The sequence below is a fragment of the Halichoeres trimaculatus genome, unplaced genomic scaffold (genome assembly GCF_033239565.1).
Source record: "Halichoeres trimaculatus isolate MK-OKI-2021-1 unplaced genomic scaffold, fHalTri1.1 fHalTri1_scaffold_5, whole genome shotgun sequence".
Lineage (NCBI taxonomy): Eukaryota > Metazoa > Chordata > Actinopteri > Labriformes > Labridae > Halichoeres > Halichoeres trimaculatus.
Window position 1 is genome coordinate 26464915 of NW_027437183.1, and position 18180 is coordinate 26483094.

At 41.0% G+C, this 18180-nt stretch overlaps 1 protein-coding gene across 4 annotated transcripts in view; it reads left to right on the forward strand.

Moving 5' to 3' along the window:
* LOC141789801 (uncharacterized) overlaps positions 1-18180 on the forward strand; it is a 325110-nt gene that overhangs the window by 68744 nt on the left and 238186 nt on the right. For all 4 annotated transcript variants that reach the window (XM_074669263.1, XM_074669262.1, XM_074669265.1 and 1 more), the window contains exon 6: positions 14403-14515. In XM_074669263.1, the coding sequence (XP_074525364.1) occupies positions 14403-14515 (113 nt within the window). The remainder of the gene's footprint in view (positions 1-14402; positions 14516-18180) is intronic.

Sequence of the window (18180 nt, forward strand, 5' to 3'; positions counted from 1 at the left end):
AGAGGCCTGAGTCAGAGGAACTAACCACACTCCTGACCATTAAAAGGCAGCCTGACACTACCTCTTCATCTTCTCCGTTGGTCCCGTAGGCCTGCACCACAAACCCATGTCCCCCAGAGGAGAGGCACAGAACAGAAAACCAACCAATAATCCAGCCAGCCAGCCAGCATGTCAGGAGAGAAAGCAAGTAAAGCAGCAACCTCCTCTGTACACAGGCTACCTCCTCGTTATCAAAATGTAACTATTCCTGGACTAATTATTGATTTAAGCTCCTTCTGTTTTTTCTTTTTCTTCTGCCTTTTCATCTCCTGATTTTTTTCTGTTCTTTTATCTCATTTCCTGCCGTTTTTTCGCCATTGTCCTTTGCTCTTTAGCTAAGTGGCCGTGGTTGTAGGGCGATAACCACACAAGGTTAATTGCAGCAGCTAAAACAAGCATGGCTGTTGCTCCTGCGACTGTACAAGAGAGGCAGTCAAGCAACCCTCACAAATCCTCTCACAACGTCTGCAGTTACACGGGTAGTGATCACATCAGCCTAAGAGACCCTGGTTTGCATCCCTCACAGACGAACTTGGGAGACACATGCACACACGCACTTAACAACGTGCACACACACTGCACTGAATTTGATCTGTCACAATAACAGGGGCATCATGACACGATGGATACAGCCTTTTTTTTCTCCCTCAGCTCTCCTCCGTTCTGCCTCTCTCCGGTAATCTTGATGCAGTGTGTAATGTTTGCTGTAGCCAGCGGCTGAAATTGAATGAGTGATACAACCAGAGGTGCTGGGATTACCGTGGGCAGAATTGATGCTATCTATCCAATGATGTGTTATTTTGTGGAAGTGAGGCAACAAACTGCAGAGAGAAATGGTCGCAGCACTCGGTATGATTTTACAGTTTAAGTGGTGAAAGACAAATAGAATAACGGTGATTCTCCACTAGTGGTTGTAAATGGTTGAATAATTTTCTTGGATTTCAGTATTCATTTATCTTTTCAACAGTCTTTCACAGGGCTTCACATGGCAGCTTGAACGCTATTTATCCCTCCAGTCTACCCACATTTGCAGCATCAGCTAGCTCAGCGCCAATCTTTAGAGGTGAGACAGGTTGCATCCAGTCTCTACTCCTCTAATAGGGTCGGCTCAGAGAAGGGTCAGAGGTAAACTAATGACACCTGCAATGGATGCTTCTTCCTCCAAGCCCAGGCTAAGGCCGAACAGGGCCTGGGCTTGTGGGAATAAAAGTGTGCTGCTTTAAGAATCAGCTGGCTGCGCCGGGGTCAGACACTAACCATTGAAAAGACTAAATTCAGCTCTTTTTGCCGGTCTGGGGCACAAGCTGAGGGTCCTGGTCTATTGTTGAGAGGTCAGGTTAAATCCTTCCAGATTGCTGCAGCAGCTGACAACCATTCATCACAAACACAGCAACAGTTCAGCTCTGTATAGCTATAAAGTTTTGACTAGGTATGTTAAAGGACTTTGATAAAACTTTGTTTTCTAAATTGAGGTAACTGTTCAAATTGTCCTTTCTTAAGAGCAAACCTTTGCTGAATAGTTTCTTTAATGTGTAATACTTTTTAAGTTTTGTGGCTGCCAGAGAAAGCTTGTGCTGTTTTGCAAAAAAACTGCAATAAGAAGGGTTATTTTTCTCCCCTACACAACCAGCTGGCAGCATCCCATGCTTGCACAATTAATGGGCATCTAATTGGCAATAATCATTTTTACTTAAGCAAATTTGAAATAGGCAGTTGCCCCTAACAAACAGCTGTTGGTAGCACCTTCTGGCAACATCCCTTGAATGTTTGAGGATGTGGCTGATCAGTGCCTACAGGAGGTGGTCTGTGCACAAATGCTTCCATCATCCAACCGTTGGCACAAATGTGGACAAGCTTTTGTGTAAAATTCAAGTGCTTGACGTTTTGTTCAGAGCGCATAAAGTGTAGCACAAAGTTAAGGTGCTTCTTTCAAAGTGTAAGACATCTCTTTCAGGTCACTACTGCTACTGTTTGCATCTGAGTATATCTTTACTAGCTCAGGAGCCTTGAGTTAAAAGTAAATGTGAAAAAGGTTTTTTACTTAGGACACATTTTCATCACTTGGTGAAGTGTGTTAGAAAAATTAAACACTTTTAACTCAGGTTGAAAAAGATGAGTAGTTATTTAAAAAAAAAAAAAGGAATTCAATTCAAGTTAAAGAAGGCCAGTCTTATAGTTTACATTGATGATTTCTCTTTGCTGTCAAGGACTTTTCAGTCACATTTTTATTGTACTTATTAAATCATGTATAGACGACTTCCTAAGGTTAGAGGCCTGCAATGTGAACCTATAGAGTTTCTTCCATTCAAGTGAAAGCAACCGCCAAGGTCATGCTTCCATAATAAAACATATAAAGAAGTATATAAGTAGCGAGAAGGACAGAGCCTTGTGGCTTGCTAACAAGCAAGCACAGAGAAATGAATTAAACCGAAAATTGTGCTTTGCCGTGTGACTCATTTGGCCAGCAGTTACTTAGACTGAAAGCCTAATAGGATATGTAGGAAAAATGTGAAACTCCAGTTCATTTGATAAAGGTACAGTGAACGTCTCCTTGACATTGGCTTTAGGACTCTAAATTTAATGCACAAATTAATTTACATGATTAAGTCTCTTCAGCTTTAAGCCTCCCCCTTGATGAAAGGAAAGGTGAAATGAGTGAGGGGAAAGGGGGAGAAAATGAGTGTGTGGGAAGCTAAAAAGTAATGTCAAACATTCCGGTAGTGAGAGGGGAATGGATTAAAGGCATTGTTTGAGCTGGAAGAGGAGGCACCCTCCAAACCGCAGCCTGCCATCTTATCTTGCCCCCCCAACAGTGGTCTAATCTGTCGGTCGAGTACGCCTGCAAGTAATTTCAATCCGTCAGACAGACAATGGAGCTGCCACCTTGTTGTTCATCATGGATTACTGTACTGTGCATCCTGTCCCGCCCCTACATAGACCCCGACAAAAGACTTAATTGAATATCCATCCGTGGCTAATTCGAGCATGTTTCAAGTGTAAACACAAGCTATACAAAAATACATACACACTTTTTTTTATTCTAAATACATGCTTGCTGCAGTAAATGGATGCCAGTGCAGCCACACACACATACAGAATTGAGTGCACACACAGCTTACAGGAATTTATCTGGAAGCTACTTTTTCATTTAGTCCAATGTTTATAGTGAGGTATTATTAATTCCAATCCGTATGGCTAAACTGTAAACAAATTGAATGGACCACTTTCAATTAACTCTGTCTAACCTAACATATAATTACATGAAAGCATAGAGTGAGGAGAGGAGAGATAATGGAGTTTTTTCCCCTTGAACCTTAACCCTACTTTCCCCATTTGTTTATCAAATTAATTTAAGCCAGTAGAATTGTTATGCTTGGGCTTAAATACACATAATCACCCATTTTAGCTTCATATTACACTTGTGCTTAAGCTAATTAATCCTCAATGTTTATCATGCATAAACACTAATGGCTTTGCATTATACAACAACACAAGTCTTTTAAAAATGTTAATTATTAAATGTCATCACAATGTACTTACTGTCCTGCTCCCAGTATGCTGTTGATTTTAGACAAACACCAGTGATTGACATTGAATGCCACTAGTCTTAAAAATCTCTTGTTGATAGGTTGTTTTTAAACGTAAATCTGAATATTTATTCAAACATATAAAATACAGTTTCTAAAATTCAACATTTGTTCAGAAAAGCTTTAGTAAGAATATGTGTTTTCGTTTGGCAGGGTCTTTGTTTATTATTTTCTCAGACTCTCTGTGTCTGAATGGAGAAAAATTTCTGTCCAGGTTTTGTGAGATGACAGCTGTGGCTCATCTCATATGTTGATGTGTTAAACAAAACACTGCCCACATGTTTGCCTTAAACTAAGTAGCCCTTAACTGCTTGGACAGACAGCAGGCTGTTGCACTTTATGTATTTGTTTATTTTCCAGATAAGGGGCCTCTTTTATGGATAAGCAGCTGACGCTCCCGCTCTGTCAAGCTGGGACAGGCTGAGGGAAGATAAAATAGAGTCCGTTAATCTGGTGCTGGTGAGCAGAAAGAGCGATGTTATTGACCTACGCTGGCAGCAATGTGTTTCAATTATACACCACCATCCATTTGTCAGGCAAGGGGAGCGATGGGGGGGACACGGGGTTCAGGCCTGGGTTAGAGTCATTCTCCATCACTTATGATGTGTCTTTGGAAAGCACTTTAATTGAATTACCCAATTTATTCTTCAAGCAACAATGCCCTGGCCCAGACCCATGACGTGAGACAATTAGATACAAGTTTAAAATCAGGCAGTTTGCATACTTCATCTTTCTATGGTGTATACACGGAAGACGAAGGCTAACTTATGGTGGCTGTCTTCCCCTCTTCATCCCAAATCAGTTCGATTCATGTGAGAGGTGGGGCTTTCTCATGACTGTTACACCTTTAGACTGCATTGTCATCATACCTATAATATGGTGGTGCTGCGTTTCACTGCCCCCCATGTTCACCATGTGTACGAAATCTGTACGATCGCAACTTATAATTTGTCTCACAAACCACCCAGTGCTATGGCTAAGTAGCCAGTCGAGACTAGGGCTGAACGATTTTGGAAAATAATCTAATTGCGATTTTTTTAGACCAATATTGCGATTTAGCATATGATTTTTTGGGGGGGACATTTATGTTCTGCATTGTTCACTTAACACAAGTTTTAAGTCATTTTATGGTATGACTAACAAGACAAAAGAAACTGTTAACATTTAAACAAGTCTTTTTTTTTGCATTTCTTAAGTGAAAAAGAAAAAAGGAACACTGGAAAACTTTACTGACCTCCTGTTCCCAGTAAGAGTAACAAACCATACAAAACAAAGTAATGAAGGGTTATGGCTCTGCCAGCCACAATCATTCTACTGGATGGAGCTTTGTAGCTCACAGTGGTCCTTTTGCCAGAAAAAAAACAGCATTTTGACTTTTGCTGTTTTTAAGGGAGGACAAGTACAAGTTACTATACTTTCCCCAGGTCTGTGTACATGAAACTTTTTTTTTTCTTTTTTAAATTGCAGTCTTTGTGATTTGAAAATTGCAATCTATTACATTGCGATGTCGGTTCAAAATTGATTAATTGTTCAGCCCTAGTTGAGACCGTTATGCATTGCCCTGTAAATCGCACTAAAAGATAACAGCTGATGTACAAGCAGCTTACTCTTGGTGAACGCTGAAACTTTGTGAGATTTATGCTAAATGTCACAGTCCATCAAAACTCACATATGAAACTTAGAGTAAAACAGTGGCCTCTGAGTTACACACCCAAATGTATACATCTGTCTTTTAGTTCAAAAAGTGCTGCATGTGCACGTCTCATTGTCAGAACTAGGAAGCAGTGATTAGAACTCGTTTTCTCCCTTTGTGTGCCATCTTCTAAACAGATTTCCTTGAATATTTTCCTGATATTTGCAAATTGCACGTGGTTGAGTGTGATTAATTCTAATCAAGTTCAATTTATTCTGGCTGAGCAGCTGGAAGAGGCCTAAGTTGTGCCTGTGTTCTGTCTGTGAGCTGTCTGACAACATAGCCAGGCTGTCCATCACCTCATCCCAAGTTCCAGGTGTGGGGAAGGTGCTGGTGTCAGACGCACACCGGCCCACTTGCACTCTGGCCCTCACACCTGGCTGTTCACCAAACCCTGATTGTCAGTTCATCCATTTTCACAGAGACAACAAGTCTGTCTGTCTGCTCCCCTGTCTGCGTCTAATCAACAGTGTCGCTCTCCCAGTATCTTCACAGCTCATCTTGTTAAGAGCGAAGAATAGTGGGTAAAAATGTACTCTCTATAAGCATGTAATGTACACCAATTATGTTAATTTGCAGTGTTGCAGATGGCCCAGTGTTGATTGCAGCTTTAGGATCAGGAGAGGCAGTCTGAAATTTGAATGAGGGAGTCACGTGACACTCATTACTGCACAACCTCAACCAAATATCCTTTTGTCACTTGTCATCCATCTGTGCTGACTGTCTTTGAATGATGGGGCTAAGAGGAACTCTAGACGGCTAAAAAGTGGAAAAACAACAACAACAGCAAAACAATTTCCAAAGTTTTAATTGGCAGTGTTCAAGGTAGGTTGAGTTTGGGTGAATCTCAGTGGTATGGTATGGAAAATGGGAGATCCAGCAAAGTTATCTGAAGCAGCATGGATTTGAGAACAACAGTGAAATGCAGAATTATGCTGTTTTATACTAAAAAATATCACAGTAAATAATCAGAACATGCTGGGTAATGGATGTAAATAGTATTGTTTAGCGATCTTGCAGTGTACCTCATTTGGGGAATGGATAGCAATCTTCTCCTTGTGTTCTGGCTCCAGGGACCGGAGGATCCACTCAAAATGCCAGTCCTCTATGGGAACTGTGACATTCGACGTGTGCCAAGGTGTGCCGTGTGTTTGGAAAGCATGTGCAGTCAGCTGTAAATCCATCATCGTCATCAGCCACGATGCTCTTTGTTCTGGCTATTGAGGCGAGTCAGTTTAGCCCCCTGTTTTCTGTTCGCCCATACCGAAGTGAGCCCATGCTGATGTCCAAATGAATAGAGTCCTTTCATAAAGCCACGGCCATTGAACTCCAGAGACAGAATATAGCCTTAAGTCCTGCAACCTTTGTGGCAGGGGGTTCCTGCCAGGCATGATTCCTGTTTAGTGAATAAGTGGGGTAATTATGGTGCAGTTGGGGCTGTGCAGCAAATGTCACCAGCAGATAAACAGTGGGAGCAACCCTTCCGTAAAGGCCTGATTTATCCACCCTGGACCTCCTGTAGCCTGCAGATGAATTAGGAGCACTTGGGTGTAAAAAACAAACTAGCTCCTCTTGATTTCACCAGAGTTCAAGGATGCATATAATTAGAGAAACAGTAGTTAGCAAATGAGCCTGCAGGTTAAACACTACTTTCTCTATCACACACGCAGAAAAACCTCTTGAGCTGGCATAGAAGGCAGCTGCTAGTTTGATCTCTGAGAATGAATAAAAAGCTCTGAAAGGTTAAAATATTTTATGAATATAAGGTGTTTCAGTGGCAGCAACACATACAAAGAGCACAGTCTGTGTTCCTAAGCTACTAATGGAGTCTACAGGTGTAAAATAATCCCTCACACTTATGGTTTTATGTGTCGCTATTAAGGAGTGTGCCTTCTCCATTCCAAGTCCCCTCCTCTGAGTATGTCTGATTGGTGGATGAAACCACATCCATTGCACTCCATTAAAGAGTGCCCACTCACGCGTACAGCGGGGCGGCCTCTATAACATCATGAGCCTGGGGAAATGGGAGAGCTAGCGAGCGTCATTCCATTACCTGCTGAAATGGATGCCCCTGTATCTCCTCCTTGATTAGCTTTGTCTCGAATAACAATGATAGCTTTAAGTGTGTCTAATTGAGGCCGGGCTCGCCCTCCCTCTTTCTCTCTGTGAAAGTGCTTACTCATTTTGTCTGTCCTTTTAATAATTACATTATCATTTTACGCCCCTGCCGGTTCCTTGGGAAGTGGGCTGACGCTTGTGTTGAAGTGAAAGCTCATTATTGGAGCTGAATTATGTGCAGTTTATTGATCCCCATGGTGGATTATGGTGCTCTAAGTTAGTCTAGACAGAATAGTTAGCCAGATGACATAGAGGAAACATAGAGGCCCCAGGGGAAAGATCCCTGGGCTCAGTTAGCAATTAATGCCTGCCAGGTAATGGAATTTAAGTTTACACTAAATCCACCAATGCCTTGACATTTGAAGTGCCTTATAAAAAAACATTAGCCTAATGAGACGGTTGAAAGCAGGAGAGGCTTTCTTTTACACACTTTCTTTTTTCTTATCCCATACAAGAACAAAAACACCCTCCATTACTACTACATTCTGCTTTTCTTCTAAACACAAATAATTCACTACACCAAATAGTGCACAGTGATGCTTTTTGGGATGTGTTTTCTTCCCCTGAATCGCGTGCAGCAGGTTTGATTGATAGGCTTTGGTTGAGTCCATTTTCCGGACAGGCTTTGCTAATCTCCATCTTAGGCTGGGCGATGCTGTTTGAGTGGAGGGAAAAGGCCAAACTGCTGAGTAAGAAGCCAAGCAGGACATTCATCTCTATAAAGCAGAGGCTCTGTTTAAAGGCTATCCATCATTATCTTGATGAACATGCCACATTACCAACAGCATCACTCCCTGCAATCCAAGGCCAGCAGCTGTTTGTCCTTCAGTGGACGTGCAGAGACCTCAGTCACATGAAGAGTGAAGGGGTGGAGCGTGTGTGTTTGTACATAAGGTTAGGAGCTATTGTTAGTGGTACATTATTTAAAAAGGTTAATGAAGATGTACAAACTTGTTGTTTCAGTAGGGTTCTTAAGCTTTATGTTTGATAAAAATATGAAAATGTACAAGAATAATTGTAAGACAAACACTCAGATACTTTGATACAAATTGGAAACTACCTGATTAAAGATAACAGAAACAAAGCCCAGCCTATTTTTTCGAGGACATTCACATACTTCTCTTTAAAATCAATGTCACTGTCCATAGCTGGAATAAGAGATCTCGTGTTCTGGACGCACACAGACACATACACACACTTTATGGGGGCAGACTGCCAGTTGCTGAACTCCACTTTAAAGGATGGCCTTAATGAAAAATACTGGACCGTCAGGCAGTGTGCTGCACCTGTTAAAGCAGCCTTCTACGTCCTGGGAGCGAGACAGGGAGCCAACAACTTTACCCTGTAATGAGGCCAATATCTAGCTCAAAGCCTTTCTGTGCCTTTTGTGTGCTTCACCGTGTCCTTGGCTCATAAGCCTTGATAATGTTAGTAAATACATACAGGGGCATGGATAAACTGGGCTGTAATCCACACTACCTCGAGATGGGGAGAGGAGAGAGAAGCGGCTGATTAGACTGGTTTTACTGCTCCTCTGCCGACCTAGAAAAACACAGCAGCCCTGACCTTGCATAGCAGTGCCCTTATATATCTAATGATCTCTGAGTACCGTAATGATACAATGTATTCCCACTCTTTCCCTCCATTTTCCCTGTCCTTCTTTCATGCCTTTCCCCTCCTATTCTCTCTTTTTTAGCACAAGCTTGTGCACACGCACGCTGATCCTCACATGCACACAAAGTACACAGCCTTGAAAAACCCAGTCAGCAGTTTGGGCTGGGAGTCTAGCAAATGAGCTGTCCTATTGAAATAGAAAGGAGAGTGCTCTGTGCTGCAGAAAATGCTGCTACGGCAAGCCTTACAGAAGAGGGACGGAGGAAAAATTACTTGTTCGGACAAAGAAACATGAGAATGTCCTTTCACTACAAATGTACCAATTTACATTTAGACAGAGCAGATTACATTCATCTCTCTCTTATTTTATTTCTTTTTTACTCTCTTTTTTTCAACCACCACCACCACCACTATACCTTATCTCATCATTGTTATTAAAATACCACTAAGTGCTGGAAATGCTGTGGGGGAGAGAAAAACAATTCCCAATTCAAAATGTAATCTTTCATTGCTTCTGAGTCTTTCTCTTACTAGTCATTAGTGTGAATGCTCACACTGTGTGTAGAGGTTTCTTCAGTTCAATCAGTGGCTGTACATTTATACAGATGAGCTTTTGGCATCAAAAATAACCAACAAACCACGTACTTTCTCACTTTTTACAACGGTAAGCCTCATACTGTCCTGATGCTCTTAAATAGCTGGTACATCTTAGGGTGCTTCAATACCTTTAGCTCATTCACAGAAGATGAAAATCAAAAACTGTAAACAGTTTAGTTATTTCTTGTTCCACTATAGTTCATGGATTTCAGAGGATTTCACGTCCATAGACTGTACAATAAATGGACAAAGTCTCTGTGGCATCACCTGTCTGATACTGAAACAAAGTTATAAAGCAAAGTGCAACAGGAGCTATACTGGAAATGAGGCGGGCTTTGTCTGTCAATCAGCTTAGCTGTTCCTCTATTGGGCAACTCATGATCTTAATATTTTCCAAGCTGCCAAGATAGAAAAAAATCTACCCCTGAACAGTGTGTGCTGTTAGAGAGATAAGCGATTCTGATAAAAGAAAAGTTTTGTACCAGGCTGTAGACATATTTATTTCTACTGCGAAAAAGTTTTTATTTTGTCATTTTTGGCTTGGTGTGTATGTGGTTTCCTGCCAGCCTCAAGCGGACTCTCAACAAGTTGAAGATTTTAGCATTTCTGCAATGCCTCATATTTTTAGACTGGAGGTTGCTGCTTGGTGTGGCGCCATCTTCAGGACCGACCTGGTACAAACACTATTCCATGTATACTGAAGAAAATTAATGTTAGCCATTCAACCTACCAAAACAATGAGTCTGGGTATTACTCGGAGGAGCTGCAATGCCTCTTCAACGCCTCAGATGAAAACCTTGTGAAATGTTGGGTACCACTCACAAAAGGACAGCAGTCCAGTCCTCTGATATTGGTTAATGCACCCCTTACCTAACGCTGTTTCAGTAGCCACGTTTACATGAGGAGTTTTTCGTCTTTCCGAATGGAATCTTTCCGAATGACTTTTCCAAAAACACTAGTAAACATGGAAAGGAATATTCCAATCTCTGGTCTACATGCATCGCTATAATCAAACAGAATACTCAATGGGGCATGTGCAGAAAAACGTAAACATCACAAATTAAAAAGACGGACAACAGTTTTTTTATCACGGTATTGCAATACTCCGTATTGCGAGTGTCTGTCCAGTCTTGAAATTATGTTCAGTTCTTCAAAGTTTGGATCAAAAGCAAACTTTCCTCCAGTGATGACTGCTCGCCGCCATTTTTAAAATTGAGGAACGTCTCTAGTTGCATCTTACGTCATATCTGAGCATGCGCTGAAAGAACGCACCCTGACAACTTTCCGTTTGAGTGGATACATGATACCTCAATCGGTTTGGGGAAAGAAATATTCCACCCCTGTGAAAACGATTAAATGTCCATTCAGATTGGCACTTTTCTTTCGGAATGTGGTGTATACAAATGTTAAGTTCTTTCTGTTTGCGCAAATAAACTGGATGCAAGCTGAATATTTGGGTCCATGTATACGTGGCTAGTGTTAACGATGAGCTACTTCTACTAGTGTGATAAATCAAGCAGCTGTGTCTTATGGTTGGTCTGTTGTATATTTGCTACACATAGCTGCTTCTGGGTTCAGTTGAAAGTGAGCTGAGAAAAATCCTTCTTGGTGATTTCTACTTGCTTGATCTGTCCCCCCATTAGGATGCACTTACCATGTCCATGTATGCCCCAATGAACCTAGCCAGGGAGAGAAACGTACCCTAATTTGGAACTTCTCAAAATGTTCTAGGTGTGAAAGCACCCCAACTACAACTTCATCAAAAGTCCTCATTGAGCTTTTGAGGTCTCCAGCCATTTTGCCAGTGTGTGGAAAACGGCTTCTACTGGCTTAAGTCATTCATCCTTGGGTCTAATTCCCTCTCTTTGACCACTTATAGCACAAACCTCCCTTTGGTTGTGGTATTCCCCTTTCTCGCTCCGTCCGCCCACAGTAATTAAGATTCCATTCTGCTCTGAATGGAAATGTTAAGATGGAGGGTTATCGCTGGGCTTCTGTAGGCTCACCAAATGAAACACCTTCAGTGACCTCTCTGATTTACCCAATAGGGGTTCTTTCCTCCCCCCTGGATATCCCTCTCTTGCCATCATGGCCATCTTGTTGTGTGGTCTCCTCTCCTCAGTTCTCTCATTACTCTCTGCATGAAGGCCTGGGAGGTGGGTGGCAGGGGAGGAGCGGGGTGGCAGCAGAGGAGGGCTTCTGTCCCTGGATGAGTGAGTGTGGATAAGAAGTTGTTTGAATTCATAATTGTGCTCTTGTGAAGGGGGAGATTTGTAAAGCAAGGCTGGGTTCATTGTGTGGCAGTGCGAGTCCGGTGGAGGGTGCGAGCCGCTCAAAGCTAATGTAATCTACGCTGTTAGAGAGGGTTAATTAGCTGCTGAACTGGAGCCTGAAGAGCAGGCAGAGCAGGAGAGACACACAGAGAGGAGAGAAGGAGGGCGGGCAGAAGGGATAGAGAGGTCTTCAGGGAGTCATTAGAAACTGCTTGTTGTAATACAGCCACACAGTCAATAAGGCTTCTCCTCTGAGGAGAAGAAAGGCAAGAAGGAGTTTCACACCATGAGACATATCTGCATGTCAGCAGGGCACATGTAGAGAAACCAGAGATGAACTTTAGGACTTATTTTTACCTCCGCCAAGGAGGTTATGTTTTTGGGAGAGTTTGTCTGTCTGTCTGTGAACAACATAATTCAAAAAGTAACAAATGGATGAAATTTTCAGGAAAGGAGTCTTAATCATTATAAGGGCTGTTTTCACCATATGCGTTTATAACTCCACAATAAATGGTCTGATTGCTCTGCAAAACAATAGAAGACAAGGTCACCATAATTTTTGACAGATGTAAAAGTTCGATCCAGATCCTGGCAATATTCTGGATACTGATATCTGGGAAAATACATACTTGGTCATCATAATTTTCAACACTGTCAGGTAACAAATTATCGTACAAACCTGCAACTAACACTAAATTGTAGCAGATAGTCTGCTAAAAGGGAGTATAACATTAAAGTAGGACTTATCTCAGATGGTTTACTTCAGTTTGTCAATTACTGTAGTATATGTTTTTGGCTTGAGCAGCCAAGAATGGACCATCTTTTTTTCACAGTGCTATAATTGAAGCATCACAAGTAAGGATGCACGATATTATCGGCACAATATCAGTATCGGCTGATAAAAGCTTAAAAACACGTTTATCGGTATCTGCAGATTTGAAAATTTCTGCCGATATGAACAGCCGATAAGGTGCTATTCAGTTAGAATTATTATTATTTTCCATCTGAAAAATAAGCTCCTTAAATAAAATGTAGCACTTCATTTATTTGCACTGCAGAGCTCTGTGTCTGTCACCAGGTTGTTACAGTAGCTCTAAAATAATCAAATGCAATTTGATTATGTTTAAAAATGCATTGTACATTTAAAGTTCATGTGATCTTAAGAAATTATTTTTCTGTATTTCAATACTGAATGTCTTGAGTTTGAAAAAATAATACATTTCTTATTTATGGTAAAATCAAATGTTTTTTGTCTTGTTTTATGTGTTTCTTAAACAAATAAGACCTTCACAATAAGAGTAACATATAAATTCCAGTACAGGATAGACTTATCTTTCTTTACAGTGACAAAAACAACAAACTTGTGATTATCGGTATCGGTATCAGCCAAAAGGGGTTTTGATTTATCGGCATATAGGATATCGGCAAAAATCCAATATCGTGCGTCCCTAATCACAAGGTTTTCCTCCCTGTTGCTCTTGACTCTATGATAGTAAAGTCACGGCTAATACCTTTTAACTATGTGCTCAGAAATACGATATCTATCATTTTTAAGCCCACCCAGCAAACTGACCTTCTACTGCTGTGCTGCTTAACAGCTTGTTACTCTGTGAACTTCTTGTTCTGAGCTTTGTTTCACAGGTTAGCATCACAGGCTAAAAGTAGCTGCAGTGAGCTCTGCTGGAAGCCTGCTAGCAGCCTGCCTCTATTCATCATGGTGTCCTCTAGTAGTCCATCCTGTGCTGTGTCTCTTGTCGCTCTGAGCTAAACTTCACTTAAGATGGGTAGTTAGAGCCTGATCCCTTGGCATTTTAATGCAGATTAATTACTTTCCCTGGCCCAGGCAATTCATTTTTGTTTGTTTGTGGATGTTTTTAGCTTTTTCTTGACCTTGGGGTGAAGAAAAAGGGAAGGAAAAAAGAGGGGGGAAGAAAAAAAGCCCTCCACAGTAGACTTATACCCTCAATTTAATAGCCGAGTGAGGTGTTTCTCCAGCATCATCAGATCAATGGAGAGTAAATAGCCCACACTTCTTGTTTCACAGTGCAGTATTGATCTTTTCCTCAGCCTCAGCTTCTCTTTCCCCAGCATCGCGTGTCTTTCAACCCCTGGGACTGTGCTGATTGCCATAGATTGGACAAGCTAACAAGCGCATGATGAGGAACCAGGCTTTCTTTTCTCCTCATAGGCTGTTTCATTTTTTTCTTCATGGCACTGGCATGAACACACACAGACACACAGACATACACACAGGGACTTTAAAACATCAGATCTACACAGCTCGCCGCCATAAAGGAGTCTGCTGTTTCTTCTTGTTCCTTCTGTTGTTCACGTTGATCTGTCTTCATCGACACTGAGAGGATCTACTGTCGCTGTGCCTGTCTTTGGGATGTCTAATGGAGTATACCAACTTAGCTATAGACGAACTCAGTTGCAGCGTGTGCCTTCACCTCATCGGGAACTTTTCCTTTTTTTTTCCAGCTAGCACCACGTTTGTTCCAGAGTCTTCCATCATCTCTGAAAATATCTCAAGTGGCCTGTGGAGAGCGACACACTCTGTTTGCGCTTGAGGACGGCAGCGTGGCGGCATGTGGGTAAGTTCAGTGTCAGAGCTTCAGACAGTTTTCTGAAGTCCAGACCTGAGAGAAATGGGAGAGATGAGGAGACTAACCCCTCCCCACATATCCCCACCCCTCCCCTGTAAATAAAGCATAGGCAGATGAGGTCAGGAAAGCTGGGAGAGAAAAAACATGTGCATGTGTGTGGAGAAATCATTGGGTATTCAAACTTTACTACTTGTGTGTGTGTGTGTGAGTGAGTTTGTGTCCCTGTGTGTGTGCATGCCTGTGTTTGTGTGTCTCCTTGTTTCTATTTGGCATGCAAAGACATAATAAATCTTGTTGAGTGTGGGTAGGAGAGCAGCGTGTGCTGCTGGGTGGCTCAGGATCAATATGAAGTATGTTTATTGAATCCAATAGTTGTTTTTGTGCAGAGGGGGAATAAACCAGCTGGAATAAGTGATCAGATGTGCTTTTAAGGCTCATTACCAGCCTCTGGGGCGAATAGATCTGCTCATAAAGAGCCCCCTGGATTGGAGGAGTTTATGCTTGATCATGGGCAATATGACATCCCTGTATACTTGAGCATCATTTGATCACCTACTCTGTATTTCTAATGTATATTTTGCTAGTTTCCCTAAGTTGAATTTAAACAGCTATAGACACATATCTGAATCTGTTTTGAGTGTATGTGTGAGAGATGATTGACTTTGTACAGGTTATCATAACTGACTGTTAAGCTAATTATCTGATTAGCATCTGGTGATCAAATTTAGTACGTTACTGTGTGCTGTACTTCACACAATAGCTACAAAAGACTAGAGCCCGATATGGGATTTTTGGGGCCGATACTGATACCGATACTGGGGGCGAAAAAAAGACGATTTCCGATATATCGGCTGATATATATATATATATATATATATATATATATATATATATATTATATATATATATATATATATATATATATATATATATATATATATATATATATATATATATATATATATATATATATATATATATATATAAAATAAAGTCATTGATATACACCGGATATATACTGTATATGAACACAAATTATTATAATACCCATATGATTCAAGACAGAGACAGAACACTATTAAATCAGAACAAGGAACTTAATTTATAAAACTGTCAACATAAGAACTGCAGTTTAAACCAATGATAAATAAAAACAAGCTGTAAACACAATAATAAATAAAGAAGTCAAACTGTAAACACCTTAAATAAATAAGTCAAACTTTAAACACAGTAAGTAAAAAAAAATCAAACACACAAAGAGCAACTTACACAACATTAGAATGTTATTCTATAGTCTTACATTAGAAAATGGTGGACGTGCAAATTAACAGTAGCATTTATCTCTGTTTATCTCACAAAAAAGCAACTTTCGCAACATTTAAATGACGATAGTCTTACATTACATAATGGTGGATGGAGAGGCGGGGCACTTGGGCAGTGTGCAGCCCAACACACAGGAGCAGGAGTGACAGAATCTCCGTGGAGCAAAAATTTTTATAGTCGGCTACATTCTGTTGATTAGTCGGTGACAGGCATAATCGGCCCGATTAATCGGCCCAGCCGATTAATTGGTTGGGCTCTACAAAAGACTACCATGAAAGTCTTGTCTGTGAGTAAATAGGATGTAAACATTCAGATCAAACCCAATAATGTAAAAATTCCACCTAACACTTAATTTACTTTAAACTAATAAATGGCTTAAATTCGATGACTGTTGACACAAAATATAAACTGACACTGACATTGAGTAAAATACATTTTTTTCTTGTTAACTGTATTGCTGAAACAAAGGGAATTTAAAAAGGGTTAGTAATCAAAAATTGTTTGAGAGTAGTTAGAAGTGAGAAAAAGTAGAAGTCTCCTTGTAAGGCAGCACTTCCTGTTCTCAAAAACAGGCGTGTGCTAAATGCTAAAAAGCTGATGAACTGATGGCAGCATGAAAACACAGTAATATTCAAGAGTTGGAAAAAAAGACAGAGTATTGTGTAAATTTGTTTTTGGTATTTTTTGTTTGTTTCTACCTCTCAAAAATGAAAATCAGCCTCTCCATAATATCGTCACTTTCCTCAGCTGTCCTTATGCGGGATTATTTAACCTTTCCCCAAGCTGACCCATATACCTGCTGTCACACACACACACACACACAAACACACATCCATCTATCTCTCTTTTCTCTCCTTCTTCCTGGCTCCCTGTGTTTGCATGTGATATTTTAGGCGACTCTGGGAGGGATGACAGTTCTAACTAGGCCTATTAGGTAACCCTCAGGGTGCCCTCAGCACTGATTTGAGCACCATTAATTTTCTATTATGGAGTGCTAAAGATGTGCCCCTGCACAGTCATTCACCTGGCTTATTGAGTCTCACACACACCAATTGTGGACTTTTCCAGGGCAGTGTTGCTGAAGGTTTAGTGCGACCCCTCTGGGGAGCTAATTTATTATTTGCAGATATTGATCTGGCAGGGAAGGCCAGCCAAGCCGTGGCTGGTGTTGACTCTGCTCTGGCCTTTGGCGACTTTAACCCTTTTCTGACTGGATCTGCAGACATGCTAGATGGATGGTCGGTGGATGTGCGAGTGTTGCTATCAGTGCTTGTTACAATTCCTCTGGTTGTTCACGGGTTTGTTTATTGAAATGAGGAACTGATGGAGGTAATTTGCTATGAGGAGAAGATAGATTTTATCAGTCTGGATGTAGGCATTTTTTCCTTTTGAAAACGGACAAATAAGCAGCACATGGTCACACACACACATGCACACACACACATGCGCACACACTGTCTGGACCATCCAAGGGAAATAAAATCACAGTTAAGAGGAAGGAAAACAAATTTAGAAGGTCAGGCCAAACATTTATCAAGCTGTGTGAGTCTGGTGGGTAAATAGCAGAGGGACAGTAAAGGGCATGACTCTGAACCGCCAGATAACCACAACAGATCATCACATACAGTCTCAAGATTCACTGCTGAAAACAGATATTTCTCTGAGGGTTGCCTTCAGAGCATTTGCTAATATTCTTTCTCCTGTATTGCTGTTTTATTTTGAACATAAAAGTTATTACAACATACACCCAGGCGACCTGGATGAAAGTTTCATGGAGCATAAAATAAATAAGTAAAAATGGACACAGAAATGAAACATACCAAACATGATGAAAAAAAATAAATAAATAAAACAAGAATTCACAAGTCCTTGAGATAAGTATCCTGCACTAAACATCCAATTTCAGTCATTTGTTGACATCTGACAATAAAGTCAGAAGAATTTTAAGGATCCATAACAAGAGGAAATCACAGGTATTTGATTTCAGACAGTTTCAAGGAGGAACGATCCTGTTGAGTCTCGTATGAGATGTATTAGGAAATAAGCCGAGCCAAAATCCCAGAGAAAAATCACGAGGGAACTTGGACTTAACATGAAACAAAATATCCAGATGTGGTTTTTGTGTGCCCGTGTGTAAAAAGATGGATTGTGTCTGAGGTTAGGTTGCATGTTCTGTTGATGTTCTTATCCATCACAAACACAGTCACAAACTCACACTGTCTGAACCTGGTCTCCAACCCTAACCGTGCACGGTCAGACGCTCACACAGGCGCACACACTTGAGCCCAGGGACCAATAAGTTGCATCCCACAGGCCTTCTCAAGGCCCTG